The sequence below is a fragment of the Amblyraja radiata genome, chromosome 9 (assembly GCF_010909765.2).
Source record: "Amblyraja radiata isolate CabotCenter1 chromosome 9, sAmbRad1.1.pri, whole genome shotgun sequence".
NCBI classification, from domain to species: domain Eukaryota; kingdom Metazoa; phylum Chordata; class Chondrichthyes; order Rajiformes; family Rajidae; genus Amblyraja; species Amblyraja radiata.
The window spans coordinates 64,543,411-64,564,269 of record NC_045964.1 but is presented as its reverse complement, the minus strand read 5'-3'; the positions used below and the strand labels follow the sequence as shown (position 1 = coordinate 64,564,269).

Below are 20,859 nucleotides of genomic sequence, written 5' to 3'. Positions count from 1 at the left end.
CTTGACCTGCTCACCTTTTCTAACTTCTACCTTATCTATAACCTTTCATTCCAAAATTCTGAAAATGCATTTTCAATTTTAGTTTTGTGTGTTGTCACCCCCCAGGATGAGCTCATCATTCTGGAAATCCTTGTTTAAATTGCTACAGTACCAAAACTGCCCTCATCTCAGTCACAAACGGCATCCAATGTTTAGTTTAGAGATACAACGCGGAAACAGGCCATTCGGCCCACCAAGTCCGCACCGACCAGTGATCCCCGCACGTTAACATTATCATACACACACCAGGGACAATTTACACATACACCAAGCCAATTAACCTACAAACCTATGCGTCTTTGGAGTGTGGGAGGAAGCCGAAGATCTCGGAGAAAACCCACGCAGGTCACGGGGAGAACGTACAAACTCTGTACAGATAGCACCCGCAGTCGGGATCGAACCCAGGTCTCTGGTGCTGTAAGGCAGCAAATCAATCGCTGCGTCACCATGCGTCAATGTGACGGAGATAAAAATAATCTAACCCTTTTCATTCTTCTCAACTAGATGCCGTTTTTGACAGGGTTGGCCAAAGCAGAAACATCCAACAAGCTGCAATGGGAATCTTTCTGACTGCTGATCCTCCTGTCATTTACAAACAAAACCTGCACCACTGTGCTCACCGGGGATGGATCTACGACTGTGACAGATTGTGGTTCATCACGCCGTTGGAAGGGAGACAAATGGCTTCCACACACTGAGATCTATTTTTCATTATCCAAATTTTAACTAGAGAATTACTTGCAAAGGCTTCCCAGCCCCTGCCAGCACTGTTACACCAAAGATCCCATTGTTGGTCTCTCCTATTTCTCATCCATTTGTCAATACATAGGTACAATTTAAGCCTGGGTCTATTTCATCCCAAGGACACCATGGAGATTTACTAGTTTTTTAAGATCATGAACATCTCAGTTCTATTTTCTCTGTTGCCCACAAAGAGACAGCAGAGCAGTGGGTTTGATCTTTGGTTCATCTCAAAAATATTTAAAGTTCAAGTTCACATTTATCATCACATGCACCAATTAAGTTACAGTGATATTTGAGTTACCATACAGCCATACTAGTAAAAAGAACACAATATACGATAGTTTAACATAAACATCCATCACAGTGGAATCAACATTCCTCATTGTGATGGAAGGCGATAAAGTTCAGTCAATCTTCCTCTATTTGTTCACCTGTGATCAGGGCCTTGAACCCTCCGAAGTCACCGCCACGGAGGCCCGATGTACAAGCCCTCTTGTCGGGATGATCAAACCTCCGACGTCGGGACGGATCAGCACACTCCGCGGCAGGAGCGGAAATAGCTTTTAAAACATGGGGGGGTGGACACAATGAGGCCTGACATCCAGGACAGGAGTGAGGAACCTACGGCCCAGATCCGGCCCTTAACCCGAAATCATCCGGCCCACTGGCTTTTTTTTTCCAATTAGTTTTCGCGACCTGGGAACTGCAGCCAGTCCCGGGGCACGCAGGCAACCTGGGCGCTACAGCCAGTCCCGGGGCATGCGAGCTGACCTGGGCGCTACAGCCAGACCTGGGGCAAGCGAGCAGAACTGGGTGTTACAGCCAGAGCTGCCAGCCAACCTGGGCGCTACAGCCAGTCCTGGGGCAGGCGAGCCGACCTGGGCACTACAGCCAGTCCCGGGGCAGGCGAGCTGACGTGCGTGCCACAGCCAGTCTCGGGGCAAGTTATCCGACCTGGGCGTTACAGCTAGTCCCGGGGCAGGCGAGCTGACCTGGGCGCTACAGCCAGTCCCGGGGAAAGCGAGCTGATCTGGGCGCTACAGCCATTCCTGGGCAGTTTTACTGCAACATGTTTCACAAAACATTGGGGGGATTGTCCCTCACCTCTCAAAACATGGGGGAGACAGCCAATCAGGATTTCCGCCCATACTGGAGTTCCCGAATCGGCCGCTTCTTACCGGAGACCGCTGCTTCACGATGATAAAAGACCACGGACCAGCGGTCGGAGCACTTCTTCTGGCGATCCCCGGCAAGGGATCCCAGGCTCCGCGATGGTAAGTCCGCACCGCGCCTGCGGCTAGAAGCTCCGAAACCCGCTGCAGTCCGCAGGCCCCTGCGGACGGAGCTACAACACTGGCGACCCTCGGCAAAGGATCACAGGCTCCACGATGGTAAGTTCGCGCTGTGGAAGCTCTGGGCCGGTCTCCGGTCTGGAGAGACCGCACCAAACCAGTTGTTAGGCCGCGAGGGGGGGCGAAGTGCGACAAGGAAAAAAGTCGCATCTCCGTCGAGGTAAGTGACTGGAAACGGTTTCCCCCTATCCCCTCCCCCCCCCCACATCAGACACACCGAGAAAACATACATTTAGATATAAAAATAACAAAAAAGTCGAAAGGACAGCTTGCAGCGCCACCCGATGGCATAGTAAAACCTGGTGTTCTCAATCAAGAGAGCAGAACATTAAGACAAGCAGGCTACCTGTACATGCAACATGCAGATGAAGTAAAGATTCAATTCAATCAACTTAACCGATAGCGCTACATTTTTTTTGTCAGCTCACTCGTCGTTCTCATGTGCTGCGAGTGCAACAAATTTTGTTTCGGTCGGTAGTATATTGTAAAAGTTAGCAAGGTTTTTAAAAATCTTAAAAACCGCACGTGCGCAGATCGATCTCCTCTCCTGCCAGTCAGTGCTGCGCGGATTGGTCTCTTCTCCTGTCACTCCCCGGGACGGTCCGCCCCTTCCTGCGCGATCGAATCTTTACTGGAGCTGAGGGACGCTGAGGATGGCTGGCCTAGGTCTCCAACCGGACACAATTTTTGGATGGGCCGGAAGCGGCCCGGCCCAGCGCGGAGTCGGAGATGTCGTCAAACGGAAAGAGGAGAGTCTTATCCCGGCAGAGGAGAGCATCCAGCGCCCGCTGTGAGTCCCAAACACACCGCCATCGCAACGCCCCGTAGCTCAAGCCCATTCCCCTATGGTCCCCCTCGCTGGCTCTACACCCGCCTTTTCTCCGAGCTCTCTCCCCCCCACCCCCACCTTTTCTCCGAGCTCTCTACACCCCACCCCCGCCGGCGCGGCCGTAGCTGCTGGTGCTTCCGGATCGAGCTGAGGATCCGAGGCCTGGCTCTAAGGGCACCGATGGCTGATGCTCCTCCGGGACACGCAAGAGGGGAGAGGAGCGGCAACCTCGAGATCCTGGGGAGGTGAGGCGGGAATGTGGGGGAGGAGAGGGGATAGAGGGAGAGGAGGGGAGTAGGGAAGGGAGAGGAGTTATGGAGGGAGGGAGGGAGTGACTGAGGGTAGGGAAAAGGAGAGGTGAGGGAGGGATTGGGGGAGGGTATGAGGAGGGGGAAAAGGAGGTGAGGAGAGTGGGAATAGAGGGAGATGAGGGGTGAGTAGAGGAGGGGAAGTAGGGGGTGGGGAATAGTGGGAGAGGTGGGGAATAGTGGGAGAGGAGGGCAGTGGGGGAGGTGAGGAGGGATAGTTGGGGGGGATAGGGGAGGTGAGGAGTGGGGAGGTGGGGGATAGAGGGATGGGAGGGGTAGGGAGGGGAGAGGAGTTATGGAGGGAGGGAGTGACTGAAGGTAGGGGAAAGGAGAGGGAGAGTTGAGGGGAAAGAATAGGGAGGGTGAAGAGGTGGGGGAAAGAGTGCTAGGGATGAGGGGCATGAGCTGCGCCTGTGCAGTTGGGGGCTTGGAATAATGCATTGTGGGACCACGCCTCCTGTGTGACAAGGGCCCAATGGGTCCCACACAATCAAATATTACTTATTTCCTTGAGTTTTATCAGCTGGAACAAGAAATCTACTTTTTCTAAATCTAACAGCTTTAAATATTTCCTACAAGCTTGTATGTCACAGCACATGCAAAATTCCATGAAACAAACAAAAGTGATTTGTCTACCTTTGCTTCTTCAGGTGGCGGAGGTGGGGGCATCTCTTCTTTGGGAGGTGGAGGTGGTGGCTGCGTTTTGGTTACTTCATAAGGTGGAGCTGGTGGCAATGGTGGCTGTGTAGCATAACAATCCTTGTCCTCTGCAGGTGTCTGCTGTGCTGAATCGCTAACCTGATTCATTTCTGCACTCTGGCTCTGTTCTTGCTGATCTCCATACTGTTTGCTTCCATGCTTCTGTAGGTTCTGCAGATGCTGTTGATACCAATATTGTTGTTGTTGCTGCTGCAGAATGCAGAGGAGTCACATTAATCTGTGTTCTGGTTTCCTCCCACATTTCAAAGACGTGCAGGTTTGTAAGTTAATTGGCTTCTATAAATTGTCTAGCGTGTGGAATAGAACTAGTGTACCAGTGATCGTTGTTCGGCGCGGACTCAATGGGCAGAAGGGCCAATTTTCACATTATATATCTAAACTAATGGAGAGGCACTGGAGTGTCAGACATGTTGAAGAAGGCACATGGGATGCTTGCCTTCATCGCCTGCGTCAAAGAATGTAAGGGCTGGGTCGCCATATTACAACTTTACAAAACATTGGATAGGCCATATCTGGAATACTGTGTGCAGTTCTGGTCATTGCAATATAGGAAGGATGAAATGCCACTGGGGAGGGTACATAGAAGATTCACCAGGATGTTGCGTAGACAGAAGCATTTAAATTGTAAGAAGAAATGAGATAGGCTTGATTTGCTTTTCCTAGAAAGGACATGACTGAGGGGAGACCTGATGGAGGTACACAAAATTATAAGGGGGAATAAGGTGGATCCTCATCCCATTGTGGGGGAATCTAAAACAAGAGGGCAAAGGTTTTAGACATCATATGATTTGAAGGCGAATTTTTTGGACACATAAATTGGAGTTTGGGTTGCGCTTCTTGAAGAGGTGTTGAAAGCAAATACTTTCCTGTCATTTAAGAAGCATCAAGACATGTATTTAAATCGTCAAGATATAGGAGACGGACCTAGTGTGGGTAAATGCGATTAGTGTAGGCAGGTGCAATGGGCAGTATAGACATAGTGGGCCGAAGTGCTATACAACCCTACGACGCAAATATTGTCTTTGAGTCTTGTATGGTATGTCTGCAACTATTTGGGCCTATGTTTAACATTATAAAAACCTAAATTATCACATATTGTGTTCATGAATTCCTCAACTGAGGTGCAGCTATTAGCACTGCTGCCTCGCAGTTCCACAGATCAATATTCGATCCCGAAATGTAGTGCTGCCTGCGGGGAGATGACAATTTCTTCCTGTGACTACATGGGTTTCCTTTAGGCGCTCCAGTTTCCTCCTGCACGCCAAGCTGTGCTGATAGGTAAATGGGCTCTAACATTAAATTGGCCAGGTGTCTCGTTCTAAGTAGGAACATGCAAACACTTTATCAAAAACAATGATTTCCCACAGATGCCTCATACTTACTTGATAAGATCCATTCATTGCTAATGCGTAATCATTCGCCTTTTTGTCACCAGATGCTGCCACAGTGCTTGCTGATGTTGACTGAAATAGATGTAAAGCCAGAACGGTCAATATATGAGACTTTAATTTTAGAATAAACAGATTTTCTCATGGTGTACATTCCAACATGGTTTTTTTAAATTTAATTTTTAAAGACTTTAAATACATTATTCTGTTTGGAAGTCAAACAATATTTTGAACAGAATATATTCAAAACACTTAATACACGTTCTCTCTTTGTGGAAACTATAATCAATGCATCAATATAATCATACAATTTCTAGTCGCAGGTCTGGTGGACAGTAACACCGGGAGCCCGCGGGTCCCTGGTGGGAGACTGCTTTTCGGGGCTTCCGCAACGGCGACTTCTCCCGCCCGAGTTGCGGGGTTGAAAAGTACCTGGAGCGGGACCTTACATCGCCCGGCGCGGCTTTAAATGGCCGCGGGACTTGCTAGCGCCCGCTGGGGGCTCCAACATCAAGACCCGGAGCGCGGCCTTGCATCACCCGGCGCGGCTTTAATGGCCGCGGGACTTGCTTACCATCGCCCGCCGGGGTCTTTGACTCTGACATCGGGAGGAGAATGAGGAGTGCAGGGGAGCGATAAGACTTTGCCTTCCATTACAGTGAGGAGGAAATTCACTGTGATGGATGTTTGTGTAAATTGTGTTGTGTCTTGGTTCTTTTTCTTGTGTGTATGACTGCACAAACCAAATTCCGTTTGAACCTCAATGAGGTTCAAATGACAACAAATAAATTGTATTCTCTGCCTTGTCCAACCTAATCAAAACATCTGAATATGCGATTCAAAATCTCCATGTTGTTTAACAAATTGTTTAACATTGTTTAACAAATAATGGCTTTATAATGCCATTAAAGATGAAAGAAATAAATCATTTATTTCTCACAAAATGTCTGGAACATTACAAAAACATTATAAAAACTATGTATGCTTCAAACATAACCATTATATACAAAATATTTAACACTTAATTATCTTTCACAATGCATTTTCTCTTTATTTTGTCTTTTACTGAGATTCCTAAAAATACACAATACTCTTGGTAAAGGTAACGTCCTCAAATCTCATTTTTACTCTAAATGGCAAAGAAATGTAGAATCCTCTGAACGAAAAAACAGATAAAAATTCATAATCCAATGAAAGTCTAATAGACGTTCAAACCTCTAACAATAGTAATCCCAGCAACGCAGCATATGTGTTATTATACCGAAGTTCCTTCAGCCCCACTTTGCTCTGTGAAAAGCAACCATTCATGACATAGGGTCATGCACGGAATCCTCAGTTCAGAATCAGGCCCTTTGACCCAACTTGCCAATGTTGACCATGGTGCCCCAACTACACTAACCCAACCTGCCTGCGTTTGGCCCTTATCACTCTAAACCTTTCCTATCCATGTAACTGCCTAAATGTATTTTAAATGTTGTTACAGTACCTGCCTCAACTACTTCTGCTGCCAGCTGATCCACATACCCACCTCCTTGTGATAATTGTTGCCCTTCAGGTTACTATTAAAATGTTCCCCCTTTCAACTTAAACCTATGTGCTCTGGTTCTTGGTACCTCTCAGTCTGGGTAAAAGACTGTCTATTCTCTCTATAAGATCACCCCCTCAGCCTCCTGCGCTCCAATGAATAACCTCTCCCTATAGCTCAGGCCTCCAAGTCCAGGCAACCTCTCCTTATAGCTTAGGCCTCCAAGTCCAGGCAACATCCTTGTGAATCTTCACTGCACTCTTTCCAGCTTTACAACATTCTTCAAACTGAAAATATACTCTGAATGCGGCCTCACCAACATATTGTAGAACTGTAACATAACATCTCAACATCGATACTCAATACCATGACCGTTGACAGCCAATGTACCAAAAGCCTTCTTAACCGCCCTCCTTACCCGTGACAGCACTTTCAGGGAACTAGAACACTCCCCAGGGCACTGCCATCCCTGGTTCTGCTTGGCTTGACTTCCCAAATTGTATAATCTCGCAATTACCTGCATTAAACTCTATTAACCCAGCGTGTCAAGATCCTGCAGAAATATTTGCTAACCATCTTCACTACCTATGATACCACCCACTTTAGTGTCATCTTCAAACTAACTTATAAATTATTTTCAGTAACTTGTTGAAGAACAAATTGCTGTATACATCTGTCTTTGTAGCTGGGATCACAAATTGGATTGAATGCCCTCGTCTGCTCCTAATTGGTTTGGGTTTGGTGTAGGTCTTGTAGTCTATGTCGAGCTGACCATTTAACATTTTGTAAAAACAGGTCAAACGGTGAGCTTCACGTCTGTCTTGGAGAGGGTTCCACCCCAGAGAATTCAAAAGTTTGGTGACACTCGCTTCTCTCTCTCATAGGTGTTAGTAACAAATCGAGCTGCCTGTCTTTGGACACGTTCGATGGAAGAAAAGGAGGATGCGATCTCACTGGCTCTCCACTCCTTACTGGACCACTTGGAAAATAAAAACACTTACGTCAGGCTATTGTTTATATATTACAGCTCGGCATTCAATACCATCATTCCCTCCAAGCTGGTTACCAAGCTCACGGAACTGGGTCTCTGCGCATCCCTCTGCAATTGGATCCTTGACTTCCACATCCACAGACCAGTCTGTTCGAATTGGCAGAAATACTTCTTCCTCATGAACAATCAGAACGGGAGCACCTCAAGGCTGCGTGCTCAGCCCCCTGCTCTACTCATTCTATACTCATGACTGTGTAGCTGGACATAGTGTGAACTCCTTCTTCAAGTTCGCTGACGACACCACCGCTGATGAATTACAGATGGTGATGAGTAAGAGTATAGAAGTCAGATCGACTGATTGATCAAACGGTGCCAGCACAACAACCTGGCTCTCAATATCAATAAAACCAATGAACTGATTGTGGACTTAGGAAGAGGAAGGATGAGGATCCACAATCCTGTTTATCTCAACCATGGTGGAGAGAGTCAAAAACTTCAAATTCCTGGGCGTGCATATTTCCGAAGATCTTTCCTGGACCCAGCACACTGATGCAATTATAGATAAAGCACATCAACGCCTCTACTTCCTGAGAAGATTACGGAGATTCGGTATGTCAAAGAGGATTCTCTTGAACTCCTACAGGTGTACAGTAGAGCATATTGACTGGTTGCATCATGATCCGGTTCGGCAACATGAGTGGAAAAGACTGCAAAAAATTGTGAACACTGCACACTTTTATCGGAGTCGCTGCCTCAAAAAGGCAGCCAGCATCATCAGAGACCCCACCATCCTGGCCACATACTCATTTCACCACTGCCATCGGGAAGAAGGTACAGGAGCCTGAAAATTGTAACATTCCCTACAGCCACCAGGCTATTAAACACTACAACCTCAAATAAGCTCTGAACCACAATAAACTATTATTATTATTGCACTACTATTGTTTGTTTTTTAGTGTGTGTGTGTGTGTGTGTGTGTGTGTGTGTGTGTGTGTGTGTGTGTGTGTGTGTGTGTGTGCTTGTGAGTATGTGCATATATACACACTGAACTTTTTTTTCTCTCTCGTTTATCATATTGTTTACAGTGTACTATGTTTACATATTCTGTTGTGGCTGCAGCAAGTTAGAATTTCATTGTTCTATCTGGGACATATGACAATAAAACACTCTTGACTCGACTCTTTCTTAAGTATGCTTTCCAGACCCTGAAAATCCTCAGGAATACACTTAATCCCAGCTGTCTATGGGATGCCTCTCTCTTTTTCCTGAGAAGAGCCTCAATTTCTCTAATCATCCAGGCTTCCTTACTCACACCTCTAACAAAAACAAGCTCCTGTCATTACACTTTCAAAAGCATCCCACTTTCTGGGCATCCCTTTGCCAGCAAACAACCTACAACAATCAACTTTAGCAAGTTCCTGTCTAATACCATCAAAGTTAGCCGTGTCCCAGTTCAGAATTTTAGCTTGTTGGAGACTCCTGTCCTGATCCATAAATAATTTACAGCCAATACGTCCCAGTTGCACACCTATGTATGCCTATATATGCCCAGGGCTCAACCCCCTTACCCATCAGGCCTCTCGTGTTGAATACAATTCAATCCAATAGATCTTCCCCCCCCCACTGCCAGCCAATCTCGTTTAAATCCAGCTAAGTAGCACTATCTACCTGCCAGGATACTGGGATCCCAATGGTCCAAAAATCTGAAGCCCTGTCATAAGGTCATAAGGAATAGTAGAATGAAGCCATTCGGCACATCAACTCTACTCCATGTTTTAATCATGGCTGATCTATCTCTCCCTCCTAACCCCATTCTCCTGCCTTCTCTCCATAACCTCTGACACCTGTACTAATCAAGAATCTATCTATGCCTTCAAAATGTCCACTGACTTGGCTTCCACAGCCTTCTGTGGCAAAGAATTACACAGATTCACCAACCTTGCGACTAAAGAAATTTCTCCTTCCTAAAAGAATATAATTCTGAGGCTATGACCTCTAATCCTAGACTCTCTCACCAGTGGGAGACATCCTCTCCACATCCACTCTATCCAAGCCTTTCACTATTCCATTTTTCAATTAGATCCCCCCTCATTTTTCTAAACTCCAGCGAGTACAGGCCCAATGCCGATAAACTGGGTTAACCTACTCATTCCCGGGATCATTCTTGTAAGCCTCCTCTGGACTCTCTCCAGAGCCAGCACATCCTTCCTCAGATATGATGCCCAAAATGGCTTACAATATTCCAATTGCGGCCTTATCAGCGCCTTATAGAGCCTCAACATTATACCCCTGTTTTGATATACAAGCCCTCTTGAAATAAATGTTTGCTTTCCCGTTCTCTTTAGCCATGCATTAATCTATCATATCTTCCTGTTCCCACACTCACCAGCCAGGGAGTTATCTGTAGATCATTACCCTGGAGGTCTTTCTTTTTAACTTTTTGCCTAACTCCATATATTCATTTTGCAGGATCTCATCCCTTTTCCAACCCATGTCATTTGTGCAAACATGCACAATGACTTCTGGCTGCTCACCCTCCCTCTTGAAAATGTTGTGCATCCATTCAGAGACATTCTGGGTGGGCCCTGGCACCAGGGAGGCAACATATCATTCCGGAGTCTCGATTACTGCCACAGAATCTCCTGTCTGTCCCCAACTAATGAGTCTCCTACCACTATGGCTCTGCCTGACAGTGCCTCCGAGCCAGGCACAGTGCCACGGACCCAACTCCCACAGTTGCTCACCCCTGATGGGCCATCCCTTCACTATGTCCAAAAGGGTATATCTGTTTTGATGGGGAATGGTTCCCCTTTCCCCTTCAAAACAGAAGTCACCTGCACTCTCTGCCTACTCCCTTTCCTCGTGGACACCCGTCTACTCTCGTCCTGTATCTTAGGCATGACCACTTTGCTATAACTCATATCTATGAAGCTCTCATTCACCCAAACGATCCTGAGATCATCCAGCTCCATTAAATTATCTTTTATTTCACAATTCATCCTGTGAAATCCTATAAAGACAGACTTTCATGTAACACAGAAACATAACTTTCAAGGTATTGTAAAGAGCTTTTCAGCAAATTAAATACTTCATTTGAAGATATATTCAAAAGCAAATTCTAGCCCAAATTAGGGTCCCAGGATAACCACAGACATGTAGATTATTTTATAATTCACAGACAAAAGATTCACCCTTCATTCCCACTTCTCCCTTTCACCCAGAAGATATGAAAGCTTGAAAGCACATATCACCAGATTCACTCTGTCATCAGTCTATTCAACAGTTCCCTCATAAGCTAGGATGTAGTTCCGATCGCACTATTTGACATTACAGATCTTGCACTTTGTTTTACCTGCACGTTCTCTGAAACTATCACACTGCGTTCTGGTCTTTTTCTCTTATACTTGCTGTGCTTGATTATACTCATAGTAATGATTTGACTGGATAACATGCAAAGTTTTTCAATGTAGCTCAGTACACCTGACAATAATAAATCAATACCAATATCACTACTTCAAAAAGCTAATTGTTACTGAAATGTGGAAAATCCCTGAGCCAGTTTATCAGCAGTAACTTTTACAGATGGCAATGTCACAGTGACCAGATAATCTTGTTTTTGTGATGTTGATCAGTGTAATCTACGAAACCCACACTTTTATACTCAAGTATGATTGTGCCAATGTACAGTAAGATTTTTACTGAACTGCATGCAAAAAGGAATTTCACTGTACCTAGGTACATGTGATAATTTAGAACCATTGAACCATAAATAAGAAGATAAGACACAGAATGCTGGAGTAACAGCGGGACAGGCAGCATTTCTGGAGAGAAGTAATGGGTGACGTTCGGGTGGAGACCCTTCTTCATAAATAATGGCCAGGGCAGAAGTGGATTCTCATCCAAAATATGCCACCTCCAGCACTTTTTCCCTGCTTCAATATTGTTTAATGTTAGTGAGGATTGTTGTGCTCAGGTCTCTGGAGTAGGACCTGTGTTTCATGTTACAGACAAGCCGCAGGTGCACCTTGTCCCACAGCCATAACAAGTTGGCCAGAAATGACTGCTATGCTATACATAAGGATAAATTAGCTCAACCATTTTCTTCAAACTCCATAGCATCATATGGCATCAGTTTAAATGTAGACACAGTAGTGTTGAAGACCACCTCTGTCTCGCCAATGTCAAAGGACATTTGAAAGTAGTAGTATAAGCTGCAAGGGCCTAAGAACTCTGGATGGAGGACTTCAATGTCACATCACCAAGTTTCTCAATATTATAACCAGTACCCGAGATAACCTTAAGGATATAACTGGAAAATTATTTGAGCTCATACGACTACAGATTTGTACATGGCCGAATTTCACAGAGTAACTACCACTACAAACTGTGTTTAAACATAAGTATTTACAACACCTGCGGTCATCAGCAGCAACAGAAATGTACCCCATCAAAATTTGTAACTTCATACTCTGGCAAATCTCAGTCTACCATTATCATCGACCCAAGGGATCAACCCCAGTTCAATTAAGAATCTATCTGGAATAGCATTCGACACACATAAAACTAATGTTATAGCCTGGTGATGGCACAGCATAGTGCTACAAATTTGATGAGCAGCAAAAAGAGCACGCAATCGACAAGCAACCAAACATAGATTATAGAACAGTACAGCATAGGAATAAGCCTTTCGGCACACAATGTCTATGCCGAACATGATGCTAAAATAAACTAATCTCAGCTGCCTGCACATGATCCATATCCCTCAATTCTCTGCACTTCCATGTGCCTTTTAAAAGCCCCTTAAACGCCACAATCGTACCTGCCTCCACCATTACTCCTGTTCCAGCCACCCACCACTTGCAATGTGTGTTGTTTGGATGTTTCTCGGTGTATCTGGTGTGGGGGGGTTGGGAAGCCGTTTTTCGGTCACCCTCGACGGAAAGGCAACTTTTTCCATGTCGTTTCTGGTGGATGCTTGTGTTAAATTCTATTGTGTATTGTGTGTTCTTTTTTTAAGTGTATTGCTGCTGGCAAATTCATTTCACCGCACCTTCGGGTGCATGTGACAAATAAATTTGTCTAAAGATTGACTAAAGATCAAGCAAAAATAAAAACATCAGATCAAAGATCTGAAGTCTGGCAATGGGCCATGAATGATGATGAACAAGTAAATAGTTAATGGAAGGAAAAAGCACCTCCACGCTGAAAGATGGATAGAGCAGCATGTGAAGAAGACGATTATTCTTTGAAGGCATTCAGAGCATATAGCTAGAAACATTGTCCTAGGCTAAAGCAATTGCTTCATCAGAGACTTGGCTTACACCTTAAAGGTAAGAAATTGGGATGTTTTCAGATGTTAGCACAATGTTAAATCTATTAGCTTCTCTTTAGTAAACGAGCACTCAGCAAGATTTGATTATCATTCAGCTATGGGCTGATATGTGACAAGTATTACTTCCAGCACAAGTCTTGTGCAACAAGAGAGGGTCTAACAATCTACGCAAAAAAACATTTAGTGACATTGGTTTGGATACTTAGCAAGGATATGAACAAACATTTAATTGGACTAACAATGGATACAAGAGGTCAGAAGACATCTTTTATGCCAAATTTGATCACAAGTTGCCCACATAAAGGAAAAATAATCGATTTAGATTCCAATCATCGGCCACATGTCTAATTAGCGTTCATTTGCACTTACAGTGTTTATCTAACATCTTTTCTGGATCGGTTCACCAATCAGAATATTCTTTATTCGATTCTGGAGTCTAATGATTGCAAAAATATATCCGATACGAAATATATGCAGATCCATTATCATATGATTGCTCGTGCTTCTTAAATGACTGACATTAACTGCAATTTCTACCACAAATTAATCCAAGTATTCATTTAGAATAAATTGCATTCTGTGTACAGTAAGAAAACCATGCTTCCCAGTATAATCACATTTTTACAGTAGTGTAACAATTCAGTCCTTTCCAAATCAAACTGGTGGCTAAAGAAAATCTTAATGTATCTGTAACGATGAAATGAAATAGTAGACCTAGTTACAGTTTCACATAGGAGTTTCTTATCTCAACAATGCCATCACTGTGCAGCAACAGATCAGACTCTCTCCAAAGAGTTATCTGATGTCCCTCTTCACATAAATGGCCTTAAAACAGAATTGCGACACATTACTATCAGGAAATCCTTTGGAATTGAAACAATTGCAAGTAAAGGCAATTTGGACACCAGTTTACTTTATACTTTATCTTCCATCACAACTACCAGGGTGAAGAAGCGAGCATTACAGCATTATCATAGCTCCAAAACAAAACTGCAAATTGCCGAGCTGGAAAGAACTCAGCAACATGCAAAGTCCTTTCACTGATTGCCCATTGCTTAGTGCCACCACATATTGTGTCCTCAACAATTTTCAACTGTTCAAACAGGAGAACATAGTCTCCAGGTAATATCCATGTCATAGGGCTGTAAGAATGATCACAAGACCTTCGGGCACGTTTGTCTATGCCTCCCAAGTTAGTGTACTGGGCTAATCCCATTGTCTGCATTTGGCCCTTATCCGTCTTTATCCTTCTATATCCTTCTTATCCATATATTTGTCCAAATGCATTTTAAAAGCCATGTCCAATTTATAAAATCAGAATAATTATTATGTGATACCTGATTTAAAAAAAACTCATATTGTAGCCCTGCCTTTTTTGACAATACGCGTATAAGCACGTATTTACAATAGTATAAATGCTTTTTACCCCCCCTCACGCTCTACGCCTCACCTGTAAAGCCACGGAGGAGAAATCAGGATGTTGCTGAGTGGATTGATTGGTCTGAGTGAGTGGGCTCTGGGTATTGGTGGTGTCCCAAATGTTTGGTGGAGGCTGCTGCAGATGAGGTGGCAAAGGTGGTGGCGGTATTGACGGTGGTGGTTGATGCTGGTGGGAAGGATGCTGTAGCACTGACTGCAACTGCTGCTGGTGCATCTGTTGCAGCTGCTGCATCTGCTGGAGGTGCTGTTCCCTCAGGGTCTGGAAGTTCGAGCCCAGGCCGGTGCTGGGGACAGGCGGGGGCACGGTGGTGGGGCCGACGACCAGCCCCGGGGCCGGGACCCGCGGCGCGGGAAGCATTGGAGGCTGAGCAGCTCCGCCATAATACGGGATGTGCGCCCCTCCCCCACCGTAGCGACCCCACGACGGGTACATCTGCCTTCAGCCAAAACACTCTCCACCAGCGAAAATAACCCGAGGGGCGTAAAATGGGACGGATATGGTTACGCTTCTGACAGGGTGCCCCAGCGAAACTAGAGCCGAAACGTCCACAACCAGCGGTCAGTATTTCAGACTCTCTCCTTCAATCTTCTGTCTGCGACCGGCGCCATTACAATTACAACAGACGCTGAAACGTCATCGCGTCACGCACGCGCCTGCGTCACACGTCGGTTGGGGGGGTGGGTAGCTCTGACGTCGTAATGTAGGCGGGGCGGTCCCCCCCCACACTCCATGCGAATGGATACAAAGTGCTGGTCCAGTAACTCGTGTAGGAAGGAACTGCAGATTCTGGTTTACACCTGAAGATAGATACAAAATGCTGGAGTAACTCAGTGGGACAGACAGCATCTCCTCATTGAAGGAATGGGTGACGTTTCGGGTCGAGACCCTGTTTCAGACTGTGATCTGCAGAGTCTGCTTTGATCTGTCGTTATCACACCTTGCGTAGTCTGCGTTGATCTGTCCCTTTCACGCCATACCCGTCCAGCACATTCCATTCTCTAGGCCCACACCCCCTCATCTTCACCATAGACGTCCAGTCACTCTACACCTCCACCCCCTACCAGGATGGTCTCAAAGCCCTCCGGTTCTTCCTCGACCAGAGAAGCAAACTATACCCGGCCACTGACACTCTCCTCCGCCTAGCGGAGCTGGTCCTTACCTTTAATAACTTCACATTTGACTCCTCCCATTTCCTCCAAATACAAGGCGTAGCTATGGGCACACGCATGGGCCCCAGCTATGCCTGCCTCTTTGTCGGGTACATCGAACAATCCTTGTTCAATACGTACCAGGGCCCCATCCCCGACCTCTACCTCCGTTACATCGACGACTGCTTTGGTGCCACCTCTTGCACCCACACACAACTGACTGACATCCACTTCACCACCAATTTCCATCCGGCACTCAAATACACCTGGACTATTTCCGACACTTCCCTACCATTCCTTGACCTCACTATCTCCATCGCAGGTGATAGACTTCTGACCAACATCCACTATAAACCCACTGACTCCCATGGCTATCTGGACTACACTTCTTCCCACCCTGCTTCCTGTAAGGACTCCATCCCCTACTCCCAATTCCTCCGTCTACGCCGCATCTGCTCCCAGGATGAGGCGTTCCACACCAGGGCATCTGAAATGTCCTAATTCTTCAGGGAACGGGGGTTCCCTTCCTCCACCATAGATGAGGCTCACACCAGGGTCTCTTCCATACCCTGCAACACTGCTCTCTCTCCCCATCCCCCCCACTCGCAACAAGGGCAGAGTTCCCCTAGTCCTCACCTTTCACTCCACCAGCCGTCACATACAACAAGTTTCCTCCGTCAGTTTCGCCACCTCCAATGTGACCCCACCACTCACCACATCTTCCCATCTCCCCCCATGTCTGCCTTCCGCAAAGACCGCTCCCTCCGCAACTCCCTTGTCAATTCTTCCCTTCTCTCCCGTACCACCCCCTCCCCGGGCACTTTCCGTTGCAACCGCAAGATATGCAACACCTGTCCCTTTACCTCCCCCCTCGACTCCATTCAAGGACCCAAACAGTCGTTCCAGGTGCGACAGAGGTTCACCTGTATCTCCTCCAACCTCATCTACTGTATCCGCTGCTCTAGATATCAGCTGATCTACATTGGTGAGACTAAGCGGAGGTTGGGCGATCGTTTCGCCGAACACCTCCGCTCGGTCCGCAAGAACCTACCTGACCTCCCGGTGGCTCAGCACTTCAACTCCCCCTCCCACTCCCCGTCCGACCTCTGTCCTGGGTCTCCTCCATGGCCAGAGTGAGCAGCACCAGAAATTGGAGGAACAGCACCTCATATTCCGCTTGGGGAGTCTGCATCCTGCGGGCATGAACATTGAATTCTCCCAATTTTGTTAGCCCTTGCTGTCTCCTCCCCTTCCTCAGCCCTCGGGCTGTCTCCTCCCATCCCTCAGCCCCCGGGCTCCTCCTCCTCCTTTTCCCTTCCTTCTCCCCGCCACCCCCTATCAGTCTGAAGAAGGGTTTCGGCCCGAAACGTTGCCTATTTCCTTCGCTCCATAGATGCTGCTGCACCCGCTGAGTTTCTCCAGCATTTTTGTGTACACCCGTCCATATCTCGGTGTCTCCCTCTCCCCTGAATATCAGTCTGAAGAAGGGTCTCGACCCGGAACATCACCCATTCTTGGTCCTCCAAAATATTCCAAATGGAATTTTAAATCCCATCTCTCCGGAGATGCTGCCTGTCCCGCTGAGTTATTCCAGCATTTTCTATCACTGGAGTAACTCAGCGGGTCAGTCAGCATCTCCAGTGTTTTGGCATATGTCCCAAAAAGGAACACGGAAATTCTTAACTTGCAGCAGCACAACAGATGTGTAAACATAGTACACAGTAGACACCAGAATAAACAATAAAAGTTAAATATATAAATAAATAACAATACAATGGCAAAAACAAAGTCCCAAGTCACCATTGCTCCCAAGGCAGTCTGTAGTTTAGGAAGGAACTGCAGATGTTGGTTTACACCAAAGATTGATGTAAAATGCTGGAATAATTCAGCGGAACAGACAGCATCTTCAGATAGAAGGAATGAGCGAAGCATTTTGTGTCTACTGTCTGTAGTTTAGTTGGAGTTCCCAGTGTTCAACAGCCTGATGGTTGTTGGGAAGAAATTGCACCTGAACCTAGACGTGGCACTGAACAGATCTGCTTTCATTGAAAGCATTCTCCCATAAATGGCACCAGTGAGATTCTGCATACTATCACAGGCAACATGTATGGGAAGGAACCGCAGATGCTGGTTTACAGCAAAGATGAACACAAAATGTTGGAGTAACTCAGCAGGACAGGCAGCATCTCTGGATAGAAGGAATGAGTGACCTTTTGAGTTGAGACGTCACCCATTCCTTCTATCACAGGCAATCTCTTTTACTCTCCCCATCCCAGCACCGTCCCACATAAACTTAAAACTATGGATATATCAGTTATAAATATTTAATAAAACAATTTCATCCAACGAAAATGACTGTCATGGTAAGTCATAATTGATAAGAATCTCAAATGTAAAATGTTAACTCTTTCTGCAGGTGTTGCTGGACTTGATTGTTTCCAACATTTTGGGTTTTCTTTCAACATTTGTATTGCTTTTTTTTTTAATATTCAGGCTTTTTTGTGCTTTTCCAGTTCCAATGAAAAAAGTATTTTCTCCATTGATGCCGTCCTGAATGTTTCCATCATTCTTTGCTTATATTTTATTCTTACAAAGTTAATCTAAAAGCATTATTATTTCTTTATCCATCAGCAATTCCATTTTAATTTCAAATGGACTACATTTGCTCTATTTTACTTTCCTTGTAAAATGAACACTTGATGTTTAGGTGAATGAAAGAGTAAAAAGCAAAACATGTTTATATTTGCAGACAAGATGTGAGTTATTAACATGACTTGATATAGGCCGTATAGTGCTAAATATTTGAGAATTAAGGGACAAAGGTTTAGGGGCAACATGAGGGGGAACTTCTTTACTCAGAGGGTGGTAGCTGTGTGGAATGAGCTTCCAGTGGAAATGGTGAAGGCAGGTTCATTTTTATCATTTAAAAATAAATTGGATAGGTATATGGATGAGGAAGGAATGGAGGGTTATGGTCTGAGTGCAGGTAGATGGGACTAGGTGAGAGTAAGTGTCCGGCACGGACTAGAAGGGGCGAGATGGCCTGTTTCCGTGCTGTAATTGCTATATGTTATATTGCATATGTGTTTGCATGTTTTGTTTTTGTTAAAGTTTAAAAAAAAAAAAAAGGAATTCTTTCAAACAACCTGCCACTTTCCTCCTCCCCATATTGTTGGATGGTGAATGATCTACCACTAGTTTCTTACTGGAGAGGAACATGGGGCTCAGTAACAGCTTGGTGACCTTACCAAACTCCTGTTCTGACAAATACCATAGGGACGGATGAATTCCTGCGTTATGGTCTTGCGGGGGAAAAAAACCAGTCTATGTAAAAAAATAATAAATACTCTGAATATTACTTTATTTTTATTTCCCTGTTTTCTATGCTTTATCGATGATGTCACTGCATTGTTAAATTATGCAAAGCTTCCTCTTTCAGTAACTTCATCTGTGATTTCTGAGAAACAGCCGAATTAATTGCCCAAAGATGGGGGGGAAAAAAACCTCAATACACCAAAATTGCCAGACATGAATACAAAAATGGACCACCAAAAAAAGAGCTGATAAAGTTCAGGCCAACACAGAAAATATTCATTTGCCGAGAGCAGAGTGCACATCTACTCAAGAAAAAGACTCCAAAACACAAAATGTTTAGGTAAATGTTATTAGAGGATGAAACTCAAAACAGGAGGGAACAAAATGTCAGGAAATAAGAATTAGAAACATTTAAGTACGTGGGCTAAGCAGTGTTCAATTATGCATTTTCTTTTGTCTAAAGAAATGTTTAAAAATGAAAATGTAATGTAGTGATGTAGTACTATGGCCTATATTCTATAAAACTATATTCTATAAAACTAATTTCGCCTACAAGGCAAAATCAGGAGGCAGCTCAAATGTCAGCGAAGCATCACTCCCTGACGAGCTCAATACGTTCTATGCACGCTATGATAGGGAGAATACTGATGTGCCTTCTCAAGCCCCCATTCGCCATGATGGTATTTCAGTCAGTCACAGAGGCTGACGTCAGAAAATCCTTCGGGGGGTGAACCCTCGGAAAGCGCCTGGACCTGATGGTATACCCGGCCGTGTTCAAAAACCCTGTGCGGACCAACTGGCTGGTGTTTTTACGGACATTTTCAAACTCTCACTTCTGAGGTCTGAGGTTCCCACCTGCTTTAAAAGGGCATCAATAATACTGTTTCCCAAGAAGAGCAAGGTGATGTGCCTCAATGACTATCGACCAGTGGCACTAATGTATGTGGTGATGAAGTGCTTTGAGATTATGGCGCATATCAACTCCTACCTCGACAAGAACCTCAACCCACTGCGGTTCGGTTACTGCCACAACAGATCAACGGTGGATGCATAGAAACATAGAAAATAGGTGGAGTAGGAGTAGGCCATTCGGCCCTTCGAACCTGCACTGCCATTCAATATGATCATGGCTGATCATCCAACTCAGTATCCTGTACCTGCCTTCTCTCCATACCCCCTGATTCCTTTAGCCACAAGGGCCACATCTAACTCCCTCTTAAATATAGCCAATGAACTGGCCTCAACTACCTTCTGTGCCAGAGAGTTCCAGAGATTCACCACTCTCTGTGTGAAAAATGTTTTTCTCATCTCGGTCCTAAAGGATTTCCCCTTTATCCTTAAACTGTGACCCCTTGTCCTGGACTTCCCCAACATCGGGAACAATATTCCTGCATCTAGCCTGTCCAACCCCTTAAGAATTTTGTAAGTTTCTATAAGATCCCCCCTCAATCTTCTAAATTCTAGTGAGTACAAGCCGAGTCTATCCAGTCTTTCTTCAAATGAAAGTCCTGCCATCCCAGGAATCAGTCTGGTGAACCTTCTCTGTACTCCCTCTATGGCAAGAATGCCTTTCCTCAGATTTGGAGACCAAAAATGTACACAATACTCCAGGTGTGGTCTCACCAATACCCTGTACAACTGCAGTAGAACCTCCCTGTTCCTATACTCAAATCCTTTTGCTATGAATGCTAACATATCATTCACTTTCTTTACTGCCTGCTGCAACT

The 20,859-nt window shown here is 45.3% G+C and overlaps 1 protein-coding gene across 2 annotated transcripts in view; it reads right to left on the bottom strand.

Annotated features, from left to right (window-relative positions):
* The window catches only part of ylpm1 (YLP motif containing 1), a 67,210-nt gene extending 51,910 nt beyond the window's left edge, over positions 1–15,300 (bottom strand). For both annotated transcript variants that reach the window (XM_033027656.1, XM_033027657.1), the window contains exons 1-3: positions 14,679–15,300; positions 5,375–5,455; positions 3,909–4,181 (exon numbers count right to left, since the gene is read on the bottom strand). In XM_033027656.1, the coding sequence (XP_032883547.1) occupies positions 3,909–4,181; positions 5,375–5,455; positions 14,679–15,101 (777 nt within the window). In that variant the 5' untranslated portion in view covers positions 15,102–15,300. The remainder of the gene's footprint in view (positions 1–3,908; positions 4,182–5,374; positions 5,456–14,678) is intronic.
* Positions 15,301–20,859: the final 5,559 nt, after the last annotated feature.